The sequence below is a fragment of the Oncorhynchus gorbuscha genome, linkage group LG23 (genome assembly GCF_021184085.1).
Source record: "Oncorhynchus gorbuscha isolate QuinsamMale2020 ecotype Even-year linkage group LG23, OgorEven_v1.0, whole genome shotgun sequence".
Lineage (NCBI taxonomy): Eukaryota > Metazoa > Chordata > Actinopteri > Salmoniformes > Salmonidae > Oncorhynchus > Oncorhynchus gorbuscha.
In genome coordinates this window covers 7,461,852-7,489,351 of record NC_060195.1, presented here as the reverse complement: position 1 = coordinate 7,489,351, position 27,500 = coordinate 7,461,852, and the positions used below count along the sequence as shown (strand labels likewise).

The window sequence follows — 27,500 nt, the reverse complement described above, 5'->3', positions numbered from 1 at the left end:
GGGAACAGGAGAAGAGGAGGGGAAGAGAGGAGGGGAGTGGGGGGCAGGAGAAGAGGAGGGGAGGCGAAAAGGAGAGGAGGAGAAGAGAGAAGGGGAGGGGAGGAGGGGACAGGAGAAGAGGGGGAGGGGAGGGGAGGTGAAGAGGAGAGGAGAGGAGGAGAAGAGAGGAGGGGAGGGGAGGAGGAGAAGAGAGGAGGGGTGGTGTGGGGAGGAGGGGACAGGAGAAGAGGGGGAGGGGAGGCGAAGAGGAGAGAAGAGGAGGGGAAGAGAGGAGAGAAGGGGAGGGGAGGCGGGGACAGGAGAAGAGGGGGAGGGGAGGGGAGGCAAAGAGGAGAGGAGAAGAGATGAGGGGTGGGGAGGAGAGGACAGGAGAAGAGGGGGAGGGGAGGGAGGCGAAGAGGAGAGGAGAGGAGGAGAAGAGAGGAGGGGTGGGGTGGGGAGGAGGGGACAGGAGAAGAGGGGGGGAGGGGAGGCGAAGAGGAGAGGAGGGGAAGAGAGGAGGGGTGGGGTGGGGAGGGGAGGAGGGGACAGGAGAAGAGGGGGAGGGGAGGCGAAGAGGGGAGGAGGGGAAGAGAGGAGGGGTGGGGAGGGGAAGAGGGGACAGGAGAGAGGGGGAGGGGAGGCGAAGAGGAGAGGAGGGGAAGAGAGGAGGGGAGGAGGGAACAGGAGAAGAGGGGGAGGGGAGGCGAAGAGGAGAGGAGAGGAGGAGAAGAGAGGAGGGGAGGGGAGGAGGGGACAGGAGAAGAGGGGGAGGGGATGGGAGGCGAAGAGGAGAGGAGAGGAGGAGAAGAGAGGAGGGGAGGGGAGGAGGAAAAGAGAGGAGGGGAGGAGGGGACAGGAGAAGAGGAGGGGAGGCGAGAGTAGAGGAGAGGAGAAGAGAGGAGGGGAGGGGAGGAGGGGACAGGAGAAGAGGAAGAGGGGAGGCGAGAGAAGAGGAGAGGAGAGGAGGGGAGGAGGGGAGAGGAGGGGAGGAGAGACAGTGGACTGCATGCCAAGGCCTGGCTGATGCTGCGGGCGCAGGCCCGCAGGCACCATAACGAGAGATACAGCGAGACAGTGTGTGTGTGTGTGAGACAGCTTAGCCTAGCTGCTGGCCCCAGTGATAAACCTTTGGCAGCCTACGGCTCCACCGACAGGGATTAGAGGGATGAGAGAGGGACGGTGGGATGAGAGAGGGACGGAGGGATGAGAGAGGGACGGAAGGATGAGGGAGGGATGAGAGAGTGACGGAGGGATGAGAGAGGGATGAGATAGTGACGGAGGGATGAGAGAGGGACAAAGGGATGAGAGAGGGAGGACATGCTAACTCACTGCTAGGTACAGATACCCTGTGTTTCACCTCTAAACCTCCCCCCGGGTGACTCCATAGCCTCTCTGATGCAATAATCCATGTGAATGCTGTCAGCACCTATCCGGCTGTAACAGGGGCATTTGTAAGTAATTGAAGCCCTGGGCGAGAGAGAGGCAGACAGGCAGGGCTGTAGAGGTGTGATGTTATACTTGAGAAGGGAGAGATCTTGGCATTAGCAAACCTATTGTGTGACCAGGACGGAGAGAGAGAGAGAGAGAGAGAGAGAGAGAGAGAGAGAGAGGGGGGAGGGAGAAGCAGGGAAAGAGGGAGGGAGGGAGGGAGAGAAAGGGAAAGAGGGGAGGGAGGGAGGGAGGGAGGGAGGGAGGGAGGGGGAGGGAAAGAGGGAGGGAGGGATGGAAAAAGGGATTGAGAGAAAGGGAAAGAGGGAGGGAGGGAGGGGGAGAGAGATGGAGGGAGGAAGGATGGAGGGAAGGAGGGAGAGAGAGAAAGAAAGGGAAAGAGGGAGGGAGGGGAAAGAGAGAGAGAGCGAGAGAGAGAGAGAGGGAGGGAGAGAGAGAGAGAGAGAGAGAGAGAGAGAGAGAGAGAGAGAGAGAGAGAGAGAGAGAGAGAGAGAGAGAGAGAGAGAGGGAGGGAGGGAGGGAGGGAGGGAGGGAGGGAGGGAGGGGAGATAGAGAGAGAGAGAGAGAGAGAGAGAGAGAGAGAGAGAGAGAGAGAGAGAGAGAGAGAGAGAGAGAGAGGGAAGGAGGGAGGGAGGGAGGTAGGGAGGGAGGGAAGGAGGGAGAGTGAGGAGAGAGAGGGAAAGAGGGAGGGAGGGAGAGGGAGGGAAAGAGGGAGGGAGAGAGAGGGAAATCCTTTTCTCTCATCTATCTAGCCAGTGGCTGTTCTCTAATGTCTGGAAGAACTGGTCTAATTGGAGGCCAGAGGCCAGTGAGTCTACCCAGAGAGGAGAGCCCCAGGCTGAGGTAAGCAGCTGTGAAGACAGGGTCTGGAGGGCCCACAGTATGGTGGGGCAACAGGGCCGGGAGCCTGGCGGGTTGGTGGGGCAACAGGGCCGGGAGCCTGGGAGCCTGGCGGTATGGTGGGGCAACAGGGCCGGGAGCCTGGCGGGTTGGTGGGGCAACAGGGCTGGGAGCCTGGCGGGATGGTGGGGCAACAGGGCCGGGAGCCTGGCGGGTTGGTGGGGCAACAGGGCCGGGAGCCTGGCGGGTTGGTGGGGCAACAGGGCCGGGAGCCTGGCGGGTTGGTGGGGCAACAGGGCCAGGAGCCTGGCGAGTTGATGGGGCAACAGGGCCGGGAGCCTGGGAGCCTGGCGGTATGGTGGGGCAACACACTTACTGCTGGTTTTGAGGCGGGCTGAAGGGACCAGAGGACTGGGGGACTTACTGCTGGTTTTGAGGCGGGCTGAAGGGAAAGATGACTGGAGAACTTACTGTTGGTTTTGAGGCGGGCTGAAGGGACAGAGGACAGGGGGACTTACTGTTGGTTTTGAGGCGGGCTGAAGGGACCAGAGGACTGGGGGACTTACTGCTGGTTTTGAGGCGGGCTGAAGGGACCAGAGGACTGGGAGAATTACTGTTGGTTTTGAGGCGGGCTGAAGGGACAGAGGACTGGGGGACTTACTGTTGGTTTTGAGGCGGGCTGGTTCACTGTTGCGGCTGCCTGCCTGGTTGATGGCCTTGACAAAGAAGACATAACGTGTTCCACTCTGCAGGCCGTGCACCGTGTAGTGGTTCTGCTTGATGTTGGGGACAATCATCCAACTGTCCACACTGTTATACAGACCTGGAGAGAGATACAGACTGTTATAAAGACCTGGAGAGAGATACAGACTGTTATACAGACCTGGAGAGAGATACAGGCTGTTATAGAGACCTAGAGATACAGACTGTTATAGAGACCTACTGTTATAGAGACCTAGAGATACAGACTTTTATAGAGACCTGGAGAGAGATACAGACTGTTATAGAGACCTACTGTTATAGAGACCTAGAGATACATACTGTTATAGAGACCTAGAGATACAGACTCTTATACAGACCTAGAGATACATAGTGTTATAGAGACCTAGAGATACAGACTGTTATAGAGACCTAGAGATATAGACTGTTATACAGACCTAGAGATACAGACTGTTATAGAGACCTGGAGATACAGACTGTTATAGAGACCTGGAGGGAGATACAGACTGTTATATAGACCTACTGTTATAGAGACCTAGAGATACATACTGTTATAGAGACCTAGAGATACAGACTGTTATACAGACCTAGAGATACAGACTATTATAGAGAACTAGAGATACAGACTGTTATAGAGACCTAGAGATACAGACTGTTATACAGACCTAGAGATACAGACTGTTATAGAGACCGAGAGAGAGATACTGTTATACAGACCTACTGTTATACAGACCTAGAGATACAGACTGTTATAGAGACCTAGAGATACAGACTGTTATAGAGACCTACTGTTATACAGACCTAGAGATACATACTGTTATAGAGACGTAGAGATACAGACTGTTATAGAGACCTAGAGATACAGACTGTTATAGAGACCTAGAGAGAGATACAGACTGTTATAGAGACCTAGAGATACAGACTGTTATAGAGACCTAGAGATACCGACTGTTATAGAGACCTAGAGATACATACTGTTATAGAGACGTAGAGATACAGACTGTTATACAGACCTAGAGATACAGACTGTTATAGAGACCTACTGTTATACAGACCTAGAGATACATACTGTTATAGAGACCTAGAAATACATACTGTTATAGAGACCTAGAGATACAGAATGTTATAGAGACCTGGAAATACATTCTGTTATACAGACCTAGAGATACAGATTGTTATAGAGACCTGGAGATACAGACTGTTATACAGACCTAGAGATACATACTGTTATAGAGACCTAGAGATACAGACTGTTATAGAGACCTAGAGATACATACTGTTATAGAGACCTAGAGATACATACGGTTATAGAGACCTAGAGATACAGACTGTTATAGAGACCTAGAGATACATTCTGTTATACAGACCTAGAGATACATACTGTTATAGAGACCTAGAGATACAGACTGTTATAGAGACCTAGATATACAGACTGTTATACAGACCTAGAGATACATACTGTTATAGAGACCTAGAGAAACAGACTGTTATAGAGACCTACTGTTATACAGACCTAGAGATACATACTGTTATAGAGACCTAGAGATACATACTGTTATAGAGACCTAGAGATACATACTGTTATAGAGACCTACTGTTATAGAGACCTAGAGATACATTCTGTTATACAGACCTACTGTTATACAGACCTAGAGATACATACTGTTATAGATACCTAGAGATACATACTGTTATACAGACCTAGAGATACATACTGTTACACTGTTAACTCAAAAAAGGTTCTGGGACACTGTAAAGTCCATGGAGAATAAGAACACCTCCTCCCAGCTGCCCACTGCACTGGATCCCTACAAATCAGCCGGGCTACACAATCTGGACCCTCTCTTTCTAAAAATTATCTGCCGAAATTGCTGCAACCCCTATTACTAGCCTGTTCAACCTCTCTTTCCTATCGTCTGAGATTCCCAAAGATTGGAAAGCTGCGTGGTCATCACCCTCTTCAAAGGGGGAGACACTCTAGACCCAAACTGTTACAGACCTATATATATCCTACCCTGCCTTTCTAAGGTTTTCGAAAGACAAGTTAACAAACAGATTACAGACCATTTCGAATCCCACCGTACCTTCTCCGCTATGCAATCTGGTTTCAGAGCTGGTCATGGGTCCACCTCAGCCATGCTCAAGGTCCTAAATAATAACCGCTATCGATAAGAGACATTACTGTGCAGCCGTCTTCATCGACCTGGCCAAGGCTTTCGACTTTGTCAATCACCACATTCTTATTGGCAGACTCGATAGCCTTGGTTTCTCAAATGACTGCCTCGCCTGGTTCACCAACTACTTCTCAGATAGAGCTCAGCGTGTCAAATCGGAGGGCCTGTTGTCTGGACCTCTGGCAGTCTCTATGGGGGGGCCACAGGGTTCAATTCTCAGGCCGACTCTTTTCTCTGTATTCATCAGTGATGTTGCTCTTGCTGCTGGTGAGTCACTCATGCTGCCAAACATACCCTTGTAAAACTGACCATCCTACCAATCCTCGACTTCGGCGATGTCATTTACAAAAAAGCCTCCAACACTCTACTCAACCAATTGGATGCAGTCTATCACAGTGCCATCCGTTTTGTCACCAAAGCCCCATATAATACCAGGTAAAGCCCCGCCTTATCTCAGCTCACTGGTCACCATAGCAGCACCCACTCGTAGCACGCGCTCCAGCAAGTATATCTCACTGGTCACCACCAAAGCCAATTCCTCCTCTGGCCGCCTTTCCTTCCAGTTCTATGCTGCCAATCACTTGAACGAACTGCAAAAATCACTGAAGCTGGAGACTCAAATCTCCCTCACTAATTTTAGGCACCAGCTGTCAGAGCAGCTCACAGATCACTGCACCTGTACACAGCCCATCTGTAAATAGCCCATCTATCTACCTCGTACCCATACTGTATTTATTTATTTATCTTGCTCCTTTGCACCCCAGTATCTCTACTTGAACATTTATCTTCTGCACATCAATCATTCCAGTGTTTAATTGGTATATTGTAATTATTTCACCACTATGGCCTATTTATTGCCTACCTCCCTTATCTTACCTCATTTGCACAAACTGTATATAAACTTTTTTATACTGTATTATTGACTGCATGTTTGTTTACTCCATGTGTAACTCTGTGTTGTTGTATGTGTCGAACTGCTTTGCTCTATCTTGGCCAGGTCCCCTCTCCTCTCCTCCCATCCCATCCCCTCTCCTCTCCTCCCCTCTCCTCTCCTCTCCTCCCGTCTCCTCTCCTCTCCTCCCATCCCCTCTCCTCCCATCATATCCCCTCTCCTCCCATCATATCCCCTCTCCTCTCCTCCCATCCCATCCCCTCTCCTCCCATCCCCTCTCCTCTCCTCCCATCCCCTCTCCTCCCATCCTATCCCCTCTTCTCCCATCCCATCCCATCCCCTCTTCTCCCATCCCATCCCCTCTCCTCCCATCCCCTCCCCTCTCCTCCCATCCCCTCTCCTCTCCTATCATCCCCTCCCATCCCCTCTCCTCTCCTCCTATCCTATCCTCTCTTCTCCCATCCCCTCTCCTCCCATCCCCTCTCCTCTCCTCCCATCCCCTCTCCTCCCATCCTATCCCCTCTTCTCCCATCCCATCCCATCCCCTCTCCTCCCATCCCCTCCCCTCTCCTCCCATCCCATCCCATCCTTTCTCCTCCCCTCTCCTCTCCTCTCCTCCCATCCCCTCCCATTCCCTCTCCTCCCATCCCCTCTCCTCCCATCCCATCCTATCCCCTCTCCTCCCACCCCATCCTATCCCTTCTCCTCCCATCCCCTCTCCTCTCCTCCCATCCCCTCCCATCCCCTCTCCTCCCATCCCATCCTATCCCCTCTCCTCCCATCCCATCCCCTCTCCTCCCATCCCCTCTCCTCTCATCCCATCCCCTCTCCTCTCATCCCATCCCCTCTCCTCTCATCCCATCCCCTCTCCTCTCCTCCCAACCCCTCTCCTCTCCTCCCATCCCCTCTCCTCTCCTCCCATCCCATCCCATCCCCTCTCCTCCCATCCCATCCCCTCTCCTCCCATCCCCTCTCCTCTCCTCCCAACCCCTCTCCTCTCCTCCCATCCCCTCTCCTCCTCTCCTCCCATCCCCTCTCCTCCCATCCCCTCTCCTCCCATCCCCTCTCCTCCCATCCCATCCCCTCTCCTCCCATCCCCTCTCCTCTCCTCCCATCCCCTCTCCTCTCCTCCCCTCTCCTCCCATCCCCTCTCCTCCCATCCCATCCCCTCTCCTCCCATCCCCTCTCCTCTCCTCCCATCCCATCCCCTCTCCTCCCATCCCCTCTCCTCCCATCCCAACCCCTCTCCTCCCATCCCCTCTCCTCTCCTCCCATCCCCTCTCCTCCCATCCCCTCTCCTCTCCTCCCATCCTCTCTCATCCCATCCCCTCTCCTCCCATCCCCTCTCCTCCCATCCTATCCCCTCTCCTCCCATCCCCTCTCCTCCCATCCCCTCTCCTCCCATCCTATCCCCTCTCCTCCCATCCCCTCTCCTCCCATCCCCTCTCCTCTCCTCCCATCCTCTCTCATCCCATCCCCTCTCCTCCCATCCCCTCTCCTCCCATCCTATCCCCTCTCCTCCCATCCCCTCTCCTCCCATCCCCTCTCCTCTCATCCCCTCTCCTCTCATCCTTTCTCCTCTCATCCTTTCTCCTCTCATCCTCTTACATTTTACATTTAAGTCATTTAGCAGACATTCTTATCTTACCTCTCTCCTCTTTCCTTGCCTCCTCTCTACTTCCCTCCTCTCTCCTTACCTCATCGCCCTTGTCTCCTTTCTCCTTGCCTCCATTCTAAACTAATTGTATTGGAGAAGAAGGTCCATGGTCTTGAGGAGAGAGGATGAGAGTAATTGAAAAAGGATGAATTGAGACAGAGCATCCGTTGTGCGTCCCAAATGGCCCTGGACAAAAGTGGTGGACTATGTAGGGAACAGGGTGTTAATTGGGACCCATTCCAAGCGACGGTGAGCACATGAAAGGAGAGAAAAACACAAAGCATTATGGAAGGAGAGAAAAACACAAAGCATTATGGAAGGAGAGCAAAACACAAAGCATTATGGAAGGAGAGCAGGGCTGCTTTTGACACAGGCTTTGATGCTGTAACATAAAAGAGGTGTGTGTGTTAGTGTGTGTGTTAGTGTGTGTGTTAGTGTGTGTGTTAGTGTGTGTGTTAGTGTGTGTGTTAGTGTGTGTGTAAGTGTGTGTGTTAGTGTGTGTGTTAGTGTGTGTGTTAGTGTGTGTGTTAGTGTGTGTGTAAGTGTGTGTGTTAGTGTGTGTGTTAGTGTGTGTGTTAGTGTGTGTGTTAGTGTGTGTGTTAGTGTGTGTGTTAGTGTGTGTGTAAATGTGTGTGTTAGTGTGTGTGTTAGTGTGTGTGTTAGTGTGTGTGTTAGTGTGTGTGTTAGTGTGTGTGTAAATGTGTGTGTTAGTGTGTGTGTTAGTGTGTGTGTAAATGTGTGTGTTAGTGTGTGTGTTAGTGTGTGTGTTAGTGTGTGTGTTAGTGTGTGTGTTAGTGTGTGTGTAAATGTGTGTGTAAATGTGTGTGTTAGTGTGTGTGTTAGTGTGTGTGTTAGTGTGTGTGTTAGTGTGTGTGTTAGTGTGTGTGTAAATGTGTGTGTTAGTGTGTGTGTTAGTGTGTGTGTTAGTGTGTGTGTAAATGTGTGTGTTAGTGTGTGTGTTAGTGTGTGTGTTAGTGTGTGTGTTAGTGTGTGTGTTAGTGTGTGTGTTAGTGTGTGTGTTAGTGTGTGTGTAAATGTGTGTGTGTTAGTGTGTGTGTTAGTGTGTGTGTTAGTGTGTGTGTTAGTGTGTGTGTTAGTGTGTGTGTTAGTGTGTGTGTTAGTGTGTGTGTTAGTGTGTGTGTTAGTGTGTGTGTAAATGTGTGTGTGTTAGTGTGTGTGTTAGTGTGTGTGTTAGTGTGTGTGTAAATGTGTGTGTGTTAGTGTGTGTGTTAGTGTGTGTGTTAGTGTGTGTGTAAATGTGTGTGTTAGTGTGTGTGTTAGTGTGTGTGTTAGTGTGTGTGTTAGTGTGTGTGTTAGTGTGTGTGTTAGTGTGTTTGAGATCCATTATGTAAACAGGGAACTAATCAATCCACCTATCCGGCAGTACTTCACTTACCCTACAGTATAACAGTAAACACTACCCTACAGTACTACAGTAAACACTACCCTACAGTATAACAGTAAACACTACCCTACAGTACTACAGTAAACACTACCCTACAGTATAACAGTAAACACTACCCTACAGTACTACAGTAAACACTACCCTACAGTATAACAGTAAACACTACCCTACAGTATAACAGTAAACACTACCCTACAGTATAACAGTAAACACTACCCTACAGTACTACAGTAAACACTACCCTACAGTATAACAGTAAACACTACCCTACAGTACTACAGTAAACACTACCCTACAGTATAACAGTAAACACTACCCTACAGTACTACAGTAAACACTACCCTACAGTATAACAGTAAACACTACCCTACAGTATAACAGTAAACACTGCCCTACAGTACTACAGTAAACACTACCCTACAGTATAACAGTAAACACTACCCTACAGTATAACAGTAAACACTACCCTACAGTATAACAGTAAACACTACCCTACAGTATAACAGTAAACACTACCCTACAGTATAACAGTAAACACTACCCTACAGTACTACAGTAAACACTACCCTACAGTACTACAGTAAACACTACCCTACAGTATAACAGTAAACACTACCCTACAGTATAACAGTAAACACTACCCTACAGTATAACAGTAAACACTACCCTACAGTATAACAGTAAACACTACCCTACAGTATAACAGTAAACACTACCCTACAGTATAACAGTAAACACTACCCTACAGTATTACAGTAAACACTACCCTACAGTACTACAGTAAACACTACCCTACAGTATAACAGTAAACACTACCCTACAGTATAACAGTAAACACTACCCTACAGTATAACAGTAAACACTACCCTACAGTATAACAGTAAACACTACCCTACAGTATAACAGTAAACACTACCCTACAGTATAACAGTAAACACTACCCTACAGTATAACAGTAAACACTACCCTACAGTATAACAGTAAACACTACCCTACAGTACTACAGTAAACACTACCCTACAGTATAACAGTAAACACTACCCTACAGTATAACAGTAAACACTACCCTACAGTATAACAGTAAACACTACCCTACAGTATAACAGTAAACACTACCCTACAGTATAACAGTAAACACTACCCTACAGTACTACAGTAAACACTACCCTACAGTATAACAGTAAACACTACCCTACAGTACTACAGTAAACACTACCCTACAGTATAACAGTAAACACTACCCTACAGTACTACAGTAAACACTACCCTACAGTATAACAGTAAACACTACCCTACAGTATAACAGTAAACACTACCCTACAGTATAACAGTAAACACTACCCTACAGTATAACAGTAAACACTACCCTACAGTATAACAGTAAACACTACCCTACAGTATAACAGTAAACACTACCCTACAGTATAACAGTAAACACTACCCTACAGTACTACAGTAAACACTACCCTACAGTATAACAGTAAACACTACCCTACAGTATAACAGTAAACACTACCCTACAGTATAACAGTAAACACTACCCTACAGTATAACAGTAAACACTACCCTACAGTATAACAGTAAACACTACCCTACAGTACTAACAGTAAACACTACCCTACAGTATAACAGTAAACACTACCCTACAGTATAACAGTAAACACTACCCTACAGTATAACAGTAAACACTACCCTACAGTACTACAGTAAACACTACCCTACAGTACTACAGTAAACACTACCCTACAGTACTACAGTAAACACTACCCTACAGTACTACAGTAAACACTACCCTACAGTATAACAGTAAACACTACCCTACAGTACTACAGTAAACACTACCCTACAGTACTACAGTAAACACTACCCTACAGTACTACAGTAAACACTACCCTACAGTACTACAGTAAACACTACCCTACAGTATAACAGTAAACACTACCCTACAGTATAACAGTAAACACTACCCTACAGTACTACAGTAAACACTACCCTACAGTACTACAGTAAACACTACCCTACAGTATAACAGTAAACACTACCCTACAGTACTACAGTAAACACTACCCTACAGTATAACAGTAAACACTACCCTACAGTATAACAGTAAACACTACCCTACAGTACTACAGTAAACACTACCCTACAGTATAACAGTAAACACTACCCTACAGTATAACAGTAAACACTACCCTACAGTATAACAGTAAACACTACCCTACAGTACTACAGTAAACACTACCCTACAGTATAACAGTAAACAACACTACCCTACAGTACTACAGTAAACACTACCCTACAGTACTACAGTAAACAACACTACCCTACAGTATAACAGTAAACACTACCCTACAGTACTACAGTAAACACTACCCTACAGTATAACAGTAAACACTACCCTACAGTACTACAGTAAACACTACCCTACAGTATAACAGTAAACACTACCCTACAGTACTACAGTAAACAACACTACCCTACAGTATTACAATAAACAACACTACCCTACAGTATAACAGTAAACAACACTACCCTACAGTATTACAATAAACAACACTACCCTACAGTATTACAATAAACAACACTACCCTACAGTATTACAATAAACAACACTACCCTACAGTATAACAGTAAACACTACCCTACAGTACTACAGTAAACAACACTACCCTACAGTATTACAATAAACAACACTACCCTACAGTATAACAGTAAACACTACCCTACAGTACTACAGTAAACAACACTACCCTACAGTATTACAATAAACAACACTACCCTACAGTATAACAGTAAACACTACCCTACAGTATAACAGTAAACACTACCCTACAGTATAACAGTAAACACTACCCTACAGTACTACAGTAAACAACACTACCCTACAGTATTACAATAAACAACACTACCCTACAGTATAACAGTAAACACTACCCTACAGTACTACAGTAAACAACACTACCCTACAGTATTACAATAAACAACACTAACCTACAGTACTACAGTAAACACTACCCTACAGTACTACAGTAAACACTACCCTACAGTATAACAGTAAACACTACCCTACAGTACTACAGTAAACAACACTAACCTACAGTATTACAATAAACAACACTAACCTACAGTATTACAGTAAACACTACCCTACAGTACTACAGTAAACACTACCCTACAGTATAACAGTAAACACTACCCTACAGTACTACAGTAAACAACACTACCCTACAGTATTACAATAAACAACACTAACCTACAGTATTACAGTAAACACTACCCTACAGTACTACAGTAAACACTACCCCACAGTATTACAGTAAAAAACACTACCCTACAGTATTACAGTAAACAACACTACCCTACAGTATTACAGTAAACAACACTACCCTACAGTATTACAATAAACAACACTAACCTACAGTATTACAGTAAACACTACCCTACAGTACTACAGTAAACACTACCCCACAGTATTACAGTAAAAAACACTACCCTACAGTATTACAGTAAACAACACTACCCTATAGTATTACAGTAAACAACACTGCCCTACAGTATTACAGTAAACAACACTACCCTACAGTATTACAGTAAACAGCACTACATTATAGTAAACAACTCTACCCTACAGTACTACAGTAAACAACATTACCCTACAGTATTACAGTAAACAACACTACCCTACAGTATTATAGTAAACACTACCCTACAGTACTACAGTAAATAACACTACCCTACAGTAGTATTACAGTAAACGACACTACCCTACAGTATTACAGTAAACAGCACTACATTATAGTAAACAACTCTACCCTACAGTACTACAGTAAACAATACTACATACTGTAGTATTACAGTAAACGACACTACCCTACAGTATTACAGTAAACGACACTACCCTACAGTATTACAGTAAACGACACTACCCTACAGTATTACAGTAAACAGCACTACATTATAGTAAACAACTCTACCCTACAGTACTACAGTAAACAATACTACATACTGTAGTTAGTTGTTATGATGATAAATGCTGACGTTATGGATTCATTTTGTGTACCATCTCTGGTAACAGTGGGATGGTTATAGCTGCACATCACCATGGGGCTGTAGCCAGGCCCGAAGCCTGAAACTCTGTGTAGATGGAGCCTCTAATAGCTAGCTGAACATCCCTCCAGCTGTAATGAGCCATTCTAAATAGTTATTCTGAGTTATCAAACTCCGCAGCCAGGCTATCTCAGATGCAGAGACAGAGAACCGGCCTACTGACTGTGTACTCACTCAGATGAGATGTGACATTTGTCTGCATTCCAAATGACACCCTATTCCCTATATTAGTGCATTACTTTTGACCAGGGACCGTAGGGAATAAGATGCCATTTGGAACACATACCATGGTGCAATGCTCTAATCTCAGGCCTCACACTAACATTCATAGATTGTGATAATAACAGTATCAACATTCTGTCCTGAGGCAGACTGGTGCAACGAATCAGCATTCTGTCCTGAGGCAGACTGGTGCAACGAATCAGCATTCTGTCCTGAGGCAGACTGGTGCAACGAATCAGCATTCTGTCCTGAGGCAGACTGGTGCAACGAATCAGCATTCTGTCCTGAGGCAGACTGGTGCAACGAATCAGCATTCTGTCCTGAGGCAGACTGGTGCAACGAATCAGCATTCTGTCCTGAGGCAGACTGGTGCAACGAATCAGCATTCTGTCCTGAGGCAGACTGGTGCAACGAATCAGCATTCTGTCCTGAGGCAGACTGGTGCAACGAATCAGCATTCTGTCCTGAGGCAGACTGGTGCAACGAATCAGCATTCTGTCCTGAGGCAGACTGGTGCAACGAATCAGCATTCTGTCCTGAGGCAGACTGGTGCAACGAATCAGCATTCTGTCCTGAGGCAGACTGGTGCAACAGAATCAGCATTCTGTCCTGAGGCAGACTGGTGCAACGAATCAGCATTCTGTCCTGAGGCAGACTGGTGCAAATCAGAATCAGCATTCTGTCCTGAGGCAGACTGGTGCAACGAATCAGCATTCTGTCCTGAGGCAGACTGGTGCAACGAATCAGCATTCTGTCCTGAGGCAGACTGGTGCAACGAATCAGCATTCTGTCCTGAGGCAGACTGGTGCAACAGAATCAGCATTCTGTCCTGAGGCAGACTGGTGCAACGAATCAGCATTCTGTCCTGAGGCCAGCATTCTGTCCTGAGGCAGACTGGTGCAACGAATCAGCATTCTGTCCTGAGGCAGACTGGTGCAACGAATCAGCATTCTGTCCTGAGGCAGACTGGTGCAACGAATCAGCATTCTGTCCTGAGGCAGACTGGTGCAACGAATCAGCATTCTGTCCTGAGGCAGACTGGTGCAACGAACCAAAACAGCAGATTTCTTTTCATCTATTATCTTTTTATTGTGAGCAGCTGTGGGAGAGATAAAGAGTAATGGGGAGATAGATAGAAAAACAGAGCCCACAGAGCCCCAGGACTGATGCACAATTACACCCAACCAAATCTTGAGAAAACAAAAAAGATAATTACTTGACACATTGGAAAGAATTAACAGAAAAACAGAGCAAACTAGAATGCCATTTGTCCCTAAACAGAGATTACACAGTGGCAGAATACCTGACCACTGTGACTGACCCAAAGCTTTGACTATGTACAGACTCAGTGAGCATAGCCTTGCTATTGAGAAAGGCCGCCGAAGGCAGACCTGGCTCTCAAGAGAAGACAGGCTATGTGCACACCGCCTGCACTTCCTAACCTCCTGCCCAAAGTATGACCATGATAGAGACACATATTTCTCTCAGATTACACCGATCCTTAAAGAATTTGAAAATAAAGTGAGAGAGAGAGACAGAGTGAGAGAGAGAGAGAGAGAGAGAGAGACAGACAGAGAGAGAGCAAGAGAGAGATAGAGAGAGAGAGAGAACAAGATAGAGAGAGTGTTTGTTTATTTCACTTTATATATTCACTTTATATATTATCTACCTCACTTGCTTAGGCAATGTTATCACATGTTTCCCATGTCAATAAAGCCCCTTGAATTGAATTGAGAGGGAGAGGGGGAGAGAGGGAGAGAGAGACAGAGAGTGAGAGAGAGAGAGACAGAGAGAGAGAAAGAGTGCGAGAGCAAGATAGAGTAATAGATAAAGAGAGAGAGAGAACGAGAGAGAGAGATCGAGAAAGAGAGAGAGATCGAGAAAGAGAGAGAGAGAGAGAGAGAGAGAGAGAGAGAGAGAGAGAGAGAGAGAGAGAGAGAGAGAGAGCGAGAGAGAGAGAACGAGAGAGAGAGAACGAGAGAGAGAGAGAGAGAGAGAGAGAGAGAGATCAGCTGGCATACTGTACTAGTGCTGAGTACTGATCAGCTGGCATACTGTACTAGTGCTGAGTACTGATCAGCTGGCATACTGTACTACTGCTGAGTACTGATCAGCTGGCATACTGTACTACTGCTGAGTACTGATCAGCTGGCATACTGTACTACTGCTGAGTACTGATCAGCTGGCATACTGTACTAGTGCTGAGTACTGATCAGCTGGCATACTGTACTAGTGCTGAGTACTGATCAGCTGGCATACTGTACTACTGCTGAGTACTGATCAGCTGGCATACTGTACTACTGCTGAGTACTGATCAGCTGGCATACTGTACTAGTGCTGAGTACTGATCAGCTGGCATACTGTACTAGTGCTGAGTACTGATCAGCTGGCATACTGTACTACTGCTGAGTACTGATCAGCTGGCATACTGTACTAGTGCTGAGTACTGATCAGCTGGCATACTGTACTAGTGCTGAGTACTGATCAGCTGGCATACTGTACTAGTGCTGAGTACTGATCAGCTGGCATACTGCACTACTGCTGAGTACTGATCAGCTGGCATACTGTACTACTGCTGAGTACTGATCAGCTGGCATACTGTTCTACTGCTGAGTACTGATCAGCTGGCATACTGCACTACTGCTGAGTACTGATCAGCTGGCATACTGCACTACTGCTGAGTACTGATCAGCTGGCATACTGTACTACTGCTGAGTACTGATCAGCTGGCATACTGCACTACTGCTGAGTACTGATCAGCTGGCATACTGTACTACTGCTGAGTACTGATCAGCTGGCATACTGTACTACTGCTGAGTAGTACACATTCCCATCCCTGGTACCTGGCTGGTCCTGTAGGACAGAACATCTCACATTCCCATCCCTGGTACCTGGCTGGTCCTGTAGGACAGAACATCTCACATTCCCATCCCTGGTACCTGGCTGGTCCTGTAGGACAGAACATCTCACATTCCCATCCCTGGTACCTGGCTGGTCCTGTAGGACAGAACATCTCACATTCCCATCCCTGGTACCTGGCTGGTCCTGTAGGACAGAACATCTCACATTCCCATCCCTGGTACCTGGCTGGTCCTGTAGGACAGAACATCTCACATTCCCCCTCCAGGGAGAGAGGAGAAGGATCAGATGACATCAACAGTGGTTTAGCGTTTAAGCACTTAGAAATGCAGAAAAAAAGGCAATGCTACAAACTCAACAGTCTGAAATGAAATGCATTTCTCTCCGATTCAGCTCCAGTTCCCTCTTATCCTCCTGAGGAGGTAATGGCAACTCAGTGAGGCCAGCCAACCAGCGGTCCTGGGATCAAATAGTATTTGATACATTTTAAATACTTTATTGGTGATTGATTAGGCCAGTCTGGATTAATGGACCGATAGAAAAGTCTCAAAAGTATAAACCCCGTCCAAATGGTACTCCAGGTAGGCTAAAGAAAACGTTTACATTTTTTTGAAAATATTTCAAATAGTATTTGAACCCAGGTCTGCCAGCCAGCTCAGCTCTCTTCCCTCCCACTCTGGCTCTGCTGATGGCCTCAGCACTTCAGTCTATCACTGCTGAAATAAATCCTACTTCACCGCAGCACTGGGACTACACTTCAGAGCAGGTTAGAGCAGGCTGGGACTGAGAGGGAGAAGACGGGAGGGGGAGAGGAGAGAGGGGAGGGGATAAAAAGATAGGGAGAGTTGGGGGAGGGGGGGAGGAGGAGTTGAGGGGTGGGAAAAGGAGGGAAACAGAAGAGAGGATTAGACAAGAGGGAAAGGAAAGGGAGAAGAACAGTAGATGAGAGGGAAGCAGATTTGTGGAGGATCTGTAGGAGGTATGTGTCAAGATACTCCAATCTGTCCCAGGGCCAACCAGCTCCACATGGGAGAGTGGTACTCCACAGTCATCTGACCCTCCTGTGTCCTGCCATAGCAGCCTGCCACTCCACAGTCATCTGACCCTCCTGTGTCCTGCCATAGCAGCCTGCCACTCCACAGTCATCTGACCCTCCTGTGTCCTGCCATAGCAGCCTGCCACTCCACAGTCAGCTGATCCTCCTGTGTCCTGCCATAGCAGCCTGCCACTCCACAGTCAGCTGATCCTCCTGTGTCCTGCCATAGCAGCCTGCCACTCCACAGTCATCTGACCCTCCTGTGTCCTGCCATAGCAGCCTGCCACTCCACAGTCATCTGACCCTCCTGTGTCCTGCCATAGCAGCCTGCCACTCCACAGTCAGCTGATCCTCCTGTGTCCTGCCATAGCAGCCTGCCACTCCACAGTCAGCTGATCCTCCTGTACCCTGCCACTCCACAGTCAACTGATCCTCCTGTGTCCTGCCACTCCACAGTCAACTGATCCTCCTGTACCCTGCCAGTCCACCCTGCCACTCCACAGTCAGCTGATCCTCCTGTACCCTGCCAGTCCACCCTGCCACTCCACAGTCAGCTGATCCTCCTGTGTCCTGCCACTCCACAGTCAACTGATCCTCCTGTGTCCTGCCATGGCAGCCTGTCATTATCTGCTAGGCCTATACCTGCTGTCATCTACTCTGCTCTACACTTCAGCAATTATCCTATTCCCTCCTCTTCCCTCCTCTCCTCTCTACACTGTCAACCACTCCTCTCACTCAAGGTATTATAGTGTATAAACCATGGAGACAAAATGGAACAGCTGATGGTTCCTAATGGCATATTATCTTCACTTCACTAAATTACTGTATAGTAGCTGCATGACAGCATACAAAAGCCAAAAGTTTGATGTTACTAAAATACTGCAGTTATATAAATGGGATAGAGAGCAAACCACCAAAATACAGTGTTATATAAAGTAGTCCAATCCTATCTCTTCTTACTGTATTATAAAGTAGTCCAACCCTATCTCTTCTTACTGTATTATAAAGTAGTCCAACCCTATCTCTTCTTACTGTATTATAAAGTAGTCCAACCCTATCTCTTCTTACTGTAGGTTACAGTATTATAAAGTAGTCCAACCCTATCTCTTCTTACTGTAGGTTACAGTATTATAAAGTAGTCCAACCCTATCTCTTCTTACTGTAGGTTACATTATTATAAAGTAGTCCAATCCTATCTCTTCTTACTGTATTATAAAGTAGTCCAACCCTATCTCTTCTTACTGTATTATAAAGTAGTCCAATCCTATCTCTTCTTACTGTATTAAACCCCCGGGCCCAAATTGATAAAGTAGTCCAAACCTATCTCTTCTTACTGTATTATAAAGTAGTCCAATCCTATCTCTTCTTACTGTATTATAAAGTAGTCCAATCCTATCTCTTCTTACTGTATTATAAAGTAGTCCAAACCTATCTCTTCTTACTGTATTATAAAGTAGTCCAACCCTATCTCTTCTTACTGTATTATAAAGTAGTCCAACCCTATCTCTTCTTACTGTATTATAAAGTAGTCCAACCCTATCTCTTCTTACTGTATTATAAAGTAGTCCAATCCTATCTCTTCTTACTGTATTATAAAGTAGTCCAAACCTATCTCTTCTTACTGTATTATAAAGTAGTCCAACCCTATCTCTTCTTACTGTATTATAAAGTAGTCCAAACCTATCTCTTCTTACTGTATTATAAAGTAGTCCAACCCTATCTCTTCTTACTGTATTATAAAGTAGTCCAACCCTATCTCTTCTTACTGTATTATAAAGTAGTCCAATCCTATCTCTTCTTACTGTAGGTTACAGTATTATAAAGTAGTCCAACCCTATCTCTTCTTACTGTATTATAAAGTAGTCCAACCCTATCTCTTCTTACTGTATTATAAAGTAGTCCAACCCTATCTCTTCTTACTGTATTATAAAGTAGTCCAACCCTATCTCTTCTTACTGTATTATAAAGTAGTCCAACCCTATCTCTTCTTACTGTAGGTTACAGTATTATAAAGTAGTCCAACCCTATCTCTCCTTACTGTAGGTTACAGTATTATAAAGTAGTCCAACCCTATCTCTTCTTACTGTAGGTTACATTATTATAAAGTAGTCCAATCCTATCTCTTCTTACTGTATTATAAAGTAGTCCAACCCTATCTCTTCTTACTGTATTATAAAGTAGTCCAATCCTATCTCTTCTTACTGTATTATAAAGTAGTCCAAACCTATCTCTTCTTACTGTATTATAAAGTAGTCCAATCCTATCTCTTCTTACTGTATTATAAAGTAGTCCAATCCTATCTCTTCTTACTGTATTATAAAGTAGTCCAAACCTATCTCTTCTTACTGTATTATAAAGTAGTCCAACCCTATCTCTTCTTACTGTATTATAAAGTAGTCCAACCCTATCTCTTCTTACTGTATTATAAAGTAGTCCAACCCTATCTCTTCTTACTGTATTATAAAGTAGTCCAATCCTATCTCTTCTTACTGTATTATAAAGTAGTCCAAACCTATCTCTTCTTACTGTATTATAAAGTAGTCCAACCCTATCTCTTCTTACTGTATTATAAAGTAGTCCAAACCTATCTCTTCTTACTGTATTATAAAGTAGTCCAACCCTATCTCTTCTTACTGTATTATAAAGTAGTCCAACCCTATCTCTTCTTACTGTATTATAAAGTAGTCCAATCCTATCTCTTCTTACTGTAGGTTACAGTATTATAAAGTAGTCCAACCCTATCTCTTCTTACTGTATTATAAAGTAGTCCAACCCTATCTCTTCTTACTGAGGTTACAGTATTATAAAGTAGTCCAACCCTATCTCTTCTTACTGTAGGTTACAGTATTATAAAGTAGTCCAATCCTATCTCTTCTTACTGTAGGTTACAGTATTATAAAGTAGTCCAACCCTATCTCTTCTTACAGTATTATAAAGTAGTCCAACCCTATCTCTTCTTACTGTATTATAAAGTAGTCCAATCCTATCTCTTCTTACTGTATTATAAAGTAGTCCAACCCTATCTCTTCTTACTGTATTATAAAGTAGTCCAACCCTATCTCTTCTTACTGTAGGTTACAGTATTATAAAGTAGTCCAACCCTATCTCTTCTTACTGTAGGTTACAGTATTATAAAGTAGTCCAACCCTATCTCTTCTTACTGTAGGTTACAGTATTATAAAGTAGTCCAACCCTATCTCTTCTTACTGTATTATAAAGTAGTCCAAACCTATCTCTTCTTACTGTATTATAAAGTAGTCCAACCCTATCTCTTCTTACTGTATTATAAAGTAGTCCAACCCTATCTCTTCTTACTGTAGGTTACAGTATTATAAAGTAGTCCAACCCTATCTCTTCTTACTGTAGGTTACTGTATTATAAAGTAGTCCAACCTATCTCTTCTTACTGTATTATAAAGTAGTCCAACCCTATCTCTTCTTACTGTATTATAAAGTAGTCCAACCCTATCTCTTCTTACTGTATTATAAAGTAGTCCAACCCTATCTCTTCTTACTGTATTATACAGTAGTCCAACCCTATCTCTTCTTACTGTAGGTTACTGTATTATAAAGTAGTCCAACCCTATCTCTTCTTACTGTATTATAAAGTAGTCCAACCCTATCTCTTCTTACTGTATTATAAAGTAGTCCAACCCTATCTCTTCTTACTGTATTATAAAGTAGTCCAACCCTATCTCTTCTTACTGTATTATAAAGTAGTCCAACCCTATCTCTTCTTACTGTATTATAAAGTAGTCCAACTCTATCTCTTCTTACTGTATTATAAAGTAGTCCAACCCTATCTCTTCTTACTGTATTATACAGTAGTCCAACCCTATCTCTTCTTACTGTAGGTTACTGTATTATAAAGTAGTCCAACCCTATCTCTTCTTACTGTATTATAACGTAGTCCAACCCTATCTCTTCTTACTGTATTATAAAGTAGTCCAATCCTATCTCTTCTTACTGTATTATAAAGTAGTCCAACCCTATCTCTTCTTACTGTATTATAAAGTAGTCCAACCCTATCTCTTCTTACTGTAGGTTACAGTATTATAAAGTAGTCCAACCCTATCTCTTCTTACTGTAGGTTACAGTATTATAAAGTAGTCCAACCCTATCTCTTCTTACTGTATTATAAAGTAGTCCAAACCTATCTCTTCTTACTGTATTATAAAGTAGTCCAACCCTATCTCTTCTTACTGTATTATAAAGTAGTCCAACCCTATCTCTTCTTACTGTAGGTTACAGTATTATAAAGTAGTCCAACCCTATCTCTTCTTACTGTAGGTTACTGTATTATAAAGTAGTCCAACCCTATCTCTTCTTACTGTATTATAAAGTAGTCCAACCCTATCTCTTCTTACTGTATTATAAAGTAGTCCAACCCTATCTCTTCTTACTGTATTATAAAGTAGTCCAACCCTATCTCTTCTTACTGTATTATAAAGTAGTCCAACCCTATCTCTTCTTACTGTATTATAAAGTAGTCCAACCCTATCTCTTCTTACTGTATTATAAAGTAGTCCAACCCTATCTCTTCTTACTGTATTATAAAGTAGTCCAACCCTATCTCTTCTTACTGTATAATAAAGTAGTCCAACCCTATCTCTTCTTACTGTATTATAAAGTAGTCCAACCCTATCTCTTCTTACTGTATTATACAGTAGTCCAACCCTATCTCTTCTTACTGTAGGTTACTGTATTATAAAGTAGTCCAACCCTATCTCTTCTTACTGTATTATAACGTAGTCCAACCCTATCTCTTCTTACTGTAGGTTACTGTATTATAAAGTAGTCCAACCCTATCTCTTCTTACTGTAGGTGGACTGTATTTCTGTTCCGATGCTTCTTTCAACCTCATGTACAGTAGTGACTTGTGGATAACAATTGTTTTCTGTCTGAGACCTCTGTAATTGTGTAGCTGTATTTATATTCTGGTGTATTTCTCAAACAAACTCAAAGAGAGAATCTCAATTGCATACTCTTCAGGTCCTTTCTCCTCGCCTCTTTCTCAATACCTCCTCCCATCTCCTCTCCTCTCACCCCCTCTCCTCCCATCCCGTCCCCTCTCCTCTCCTCCCCTCTCCTCTCGTCCCCTCTCCTCCCGTCCCCTCTCCTCTCGTCCCCTCTCCTCTCCTTCCATCCCCTCTCCTCCCATCCCCTCTCCTCCCATCCTATCCCCTCTCCTCCCATCCCATCCCCTCTCCTCCCATCCCATCCCCTCTCCTCCCATCCCATCCCCTCTCCTCCCATCCCATCCCCTCTCCTCCCATCCCATCCCATCCATCCCCTCTCCTCCCATCCCATCCCCTCTCCTCCCATCCCATCCCCTCTCCTCCCATCCCATCCCCTCTCCTCCCATCCCATCCCCTCTCCTCCCATCCCATCCCCTCTCCTCTCCTCCCATCCCCTCTCCTCCCATCCTATCCCCTCTCCTCCCATCCCCTCTCCTCCCATCCCCTCTCCTCCCATCCTATCCCCTCTCCTCTCCTCCCATCCCCTCTCCTCTCCTCCCATCCCCTCTCCTCTCATCCCATCCCCTCTCAACCCCTCTCCTCCCCCTCTGACCTTCTTCTCCAATGGTTTTTTGAGAAGGAGGTGAGGAGAGAGAGGACGCGAGGAGTACGCCATTTAGATTCTCTGATAGGTACTGAGACCTACTGCATGCCCCTAGATAACACTTTGGGGACCATAAATACACCACGTGGCCAGTGGAGTAGTGGTCTGTGATTGGTGCTGCAGATATACAGAATCCTATTTCATTCTAGTGTATTTTTACCAGACTGTGTGTCGTAGTGGTTTGATGCTTGAAAATAAAAGAGAGCCGCACACTCTCGGAGCTCAGATGCAAAAATGTAATACGTAAACCCTGATGAAGACAGCTTGGCTGTCGAAATGTTGGTATTACATTTTTTTTGCATCTGAGCTCCTAGAGTGTGCGGCTCTCTTTTATTTTCAAGTTGTCTACTCCGCTAGCCAGCACCTCGTCTTTATAGGTGTGCGTTTATTTTTCTTCTAGATCGTAGTGGTTTGATGCAACATAAAGCTGTGGCTGGTGTAGGAGTGGTGATGTTTTGTTACTCTGTGATTAAGTCGGCCGGTGTTGATGGTAAAACTGCGTGGTTTATGGGTAATGTAGAGTGGCAGGCAGTGCTTTATGATGAGGGAGGACGATTATTTTTTAATGAGCACGGCCTTATTTCTATTACACCATATTGGATGACTGTCATTCATTTTCCATTCATCCAGTTCAATGTAACAGTGATAGGTTTAGGATACTGTCATTCATATTCACCCAGTTCAATGTAACAGTGATAGGTTTAGGATACTGTCATTCATATTCACCCAGTTCAATGTAACAGCGATAGGTTTAGGATACTGTCATTCACCCAGATCAATGTAACGGCGATAGGTTTAGGATACTGTCATTCATATTCACCCAGTTCAATGTAACAGTGATAGGTTTAGGATACTGTCATTCATATTCACCCAGTTCAATGTAACAGTGATAGGTTTAGGCTACTACCTGATACTGTAATGGTCTCTAAACCCATCATGAGGCTACAACCTGGCCTATGAATGAACCGATACTGTAATGGTCTCTAAACCCATCATGAGGCTGCTACAACCTGGCCTATGAATGAACCGATACTGTAATGGTCTCTAAACCCATCATGAGGCTACAACCTGGCCTATGAATGAACCGATACTGTAATGGTCTCTAAACCCATCATGAGGCCGCTACAACCTGGCCTATGAATGAACCGATACTGTAATGGTCTCTAAACCCATCATGAGGCTGCTACAACCTGGCCTATGAATGAACCGTTTACAACGTAGGTGCACACAGGTCGATCATTACTTCAACAAACGAGAGTTTCTATTGGACAAATACAGGTATGTTTATCCTCATTTCGTTCCGTTTGCTTCCGTTTAAGAAAATGAATACACCCCCGATCACACACAAACACGCAAACACTATTGACTTTCATAGCAGCCACATACAAAACAGATCATTTTGCTTTATGGATCATTTCTCGTCTCACCTTTTCCCTTCGCTTGTGAACTTCAGTGCACAACACTGCTGTTTCTGACCAGTTGAAAAAACCTCCCCAAGCCAAACCTTCATATCATAATCGCTATCCGCTACACACACAGCCTATATCGTTGTCACCCTGTAATAACATCATTGTCAACATAGCCACTAGAAATAAGACGTTAGTAAACCTGCTACAATCATGCAGTACAGTGTACAGTCAGCAAGCAGTATAGCAGTTACACCAGCGGGCCCTGGTGGCAATACATGAATAAAACCAAAAGCTTACTTTGACTAGGAAGAGTTCTAGTGTTGGATATCCATAGCCAGTTAGCTAACATAGCATCCTTCTCTGTTTGAGCCGGGTGTTTGAGTAGGCTAAGCTAGTTAGCTAACATAGCATCCTTCTCTGTTTGAGCCGGGGGTTTGAGTAGGCTAAACTAGCTAGCTAACATAGCATCCTTCTCTGTTTGAGCCGGGGGTTTGAGTAGGCTAAACTAGCTAGCTAACATAGCATCCTTCTCTGTTTGAGCCGGGTGTTTGAGTAGGCTAAACTAGCTAGCTAACATAGCATCCTTCTCTGTTTGAGCTAAACTAGCTAGCTAACATAGCATCCTTCTCTGTTTGAGCCGGGTGTTTGAGTAGGCTAAACTAGTTAGCTAACATAGCATCCTTCTCTGTTTGAGCCGGGTGTTTGAGTAGGCTAAGCTAGCTAGCTAACATAGCATCCTTCTCTGTTTGAGCCGGGTGTTTGAGTAGGCTAAACTAGTTAGCTAACATAGCATCCCTCTCTGTTTGAGCCGGGTGTTTGAGTAGGCTAAATTAGCTAGCTAACATAGCATCCTTCTCTGTTTGAGCTAAACTAGCTAGCTGCATTCACAAGCTAAGTGAAAGGGAAAAAAATACAATTAATTATACCTCTCTCGCTCTCTCTTGCTTCTCCTTCATTTTTAAATGAATTTGTTAAAAACTGCACAACTATTGTCTTTCTCTCTCTTTGAGTCAATTACTCACCACATTTTAAACACTGCTGTACTAACTAGCGATAGCTTATACTTTCAGTAATATATTTATTATCTTTGATTGTGTGGACAACATGTCAGTTCATGCTGCAAGAGATCTGATAGGTTGGAGGACATCCTCTTGAAGTTGTCATAATTACTGTGTAAGTCTATGGAAGGGGGTGAGAACCATGAGCCTCTCAGGTTTTGTATTGAAGTCATTGTACTCAGAGGAGGACGGAACCTAGTTGTCCTCAGGCTACACCATGGTGCTACCCTACAGAGTGCTGTTGATGCTACTGTAGACCTTCATTACAAAATACTGTGCTTTAATAAATTATTTTGTGATGTGAATATATTTAGTATAGCTTTATCTAAAAATGATTACGTTTTTAAATGTTTCACTATTTTTATTGTAAGGGTAGTATACTGGGTAGATGGTGTTTACGGCTGGTGTATTGTCACGGTACTTACTGATGAAGTTGGTCTGTCCGGTGTAGATGGTGTACTGCAGTTCGTAGGAGGTGACGCTGAACTCGTCCTCAGACGTCCAGTGAACTGTGATGGTGTCGTGGGAGGCAGTACACAGCTCATCACGTATGGAGGGAGGACTGGGAGCTACAGGGTCAAACAAGGCAAATGTTGGTGTTTTGTAAAGTACATTGTGAAAATGAGTTTGTGAAATGACACGTTAAATAAATGTTGATTTGATTTGTTTATCCCACATTCACATAAATGTTGATCAATTTGCACGGCCTCTCCTGTCTAAAGGAAACCTACGAAAGTAAAGTTCTGACCAACTGTTTGTTTATCTGTGCGTCTCTGGTGGTTGTTTATGTTTCAATATAACGACTCCAGAGGCTTGCAGGGCGGACATCTGTCACCAGATAGGTTCATTATTTACCAAAAGTGGTCATGTGTTTTTGTTGTTAGTGAAAGCCCCAGCCCCCCCCCCCCCCCCCCCACCCCACCCTCCCACTCCACCCCCTCACACCTGTCAGGTAGTCCAGTCCCTCTAGGATCTTCTTCTCTCGGGAAAAGTCCAGGGCAAAGTTATCAAAGGCTTCGTTCAGGTTCACATCTGGAATCAGCACCTGGGATGAGGCCGTGGCCATGGCAACCCTGAGAGGAAGAGAAAGAGAGACAGAGAGAGAAAGAGACAGAGAGACAGAGAGAGACAGATAGATAGAGAGAGAGACAGAGAGAAAGAGAGACAGAGAGTGACAGAGAGAGAGAGAGACAGACAGACAGACAGACAGACAGACAGACAGACAGACAGACAGACAGACAGACAGACAGACAGACAGACAGACAGACAGACAGACAGACAGACAGACAGACAGACAGACAGACAGACAGACAGACAGACAGACAGACAGACAGACAGACAGACAGACAGAGACAGAGATCTTGTCAGAATGGAGAACCTCAGCAGGAGAACGATGCAGAAGCAGAGACCCAGAATGATCTCTCTCTCTCTCCCTGTGCGTGTAGGAGCCCTGCTGTGCCTAACCCTACAACCTTCATATTCCAGCCTGTCTCCATCATGGGAGGACTGGGAGGACATGGGAGGACATGGGAGGACTGGGAGGACATGGGAGGACATGGGAGGACTGGGAGGACATGGGAGGACTGGGAGGACATGGGAGGACATGGGAGGACTGGGAGGACATGGGAGGACTGGGAGGACTGGGAGGACATGGGAGGACATGGGAGGACTGGGAGGACATGGGAGGACATGGGAGGACTGGGAGGACTGGGAGAACATGGGATGACATGGGAGGACTGGGAGGACTGGGAGGACATGGGAGGACTGGGAGGACATGGGAGGACTGGGAGGACATGGGGGAGTTCCAGGAAGGGAGGTATCGGGAGGATATCAGGGGTGAGAGAGAGATGGCAGGGAGAGGGATGTCTGTCTTTCCTTTTGGTCACCTTCATGCTGGATAGCTATAGGGGCCTGGCAGGGGAGGTAAAGGATGATTTCATGGGGGAGGGATGGGGAGGTTAAGGATGTTTCATGGGGGAGGGATGGGGAGGTTAAGGATGATTTAATTGGGGAGGGATGGGGAGGTTAAGGATGATTTCATGGGGGAGGGATGGGGAGGTAAAGGATGA

General features: G+C 45.3%; 1 protein-coding gene across 4 annotated transcripts in view; it reads right to left on the bottom strand.

Annotated features, from left to right (window-relative positions):
• Positions 1 to 27,500, bottom strand: part of LOC124011016 (probable E3 ubiquitin-protein ligase MID2) — a 228,549-nt gene that overhangs the window by 11,511 nt on the left and 189,538 nt on the right. For all 4 annotated transcript variants that reach the window (XM_046323930.1, XM_046323932.1, XM_046323933.1 and 1 more), the window contains 3 exons: positions 26,377 to 26,504; positions 25,857 to 26,000; positions 2,933 to 3,094 (listed from right to left, as the gene is read on the bottom strand). In XM_046323930.1, the coding sequence (XP_046179886.1) occupies positions 2,933 to 3,094; positions 25,857 to 26,000; positions 26,377 to 26,504 (434 nt within the window). The remainder of the gene's footprint in view (positions 1 to 2,932; positions 3,095 to 25,856; positions 26,001 to 26,376; positions 26,505 to 27,500) is intronic.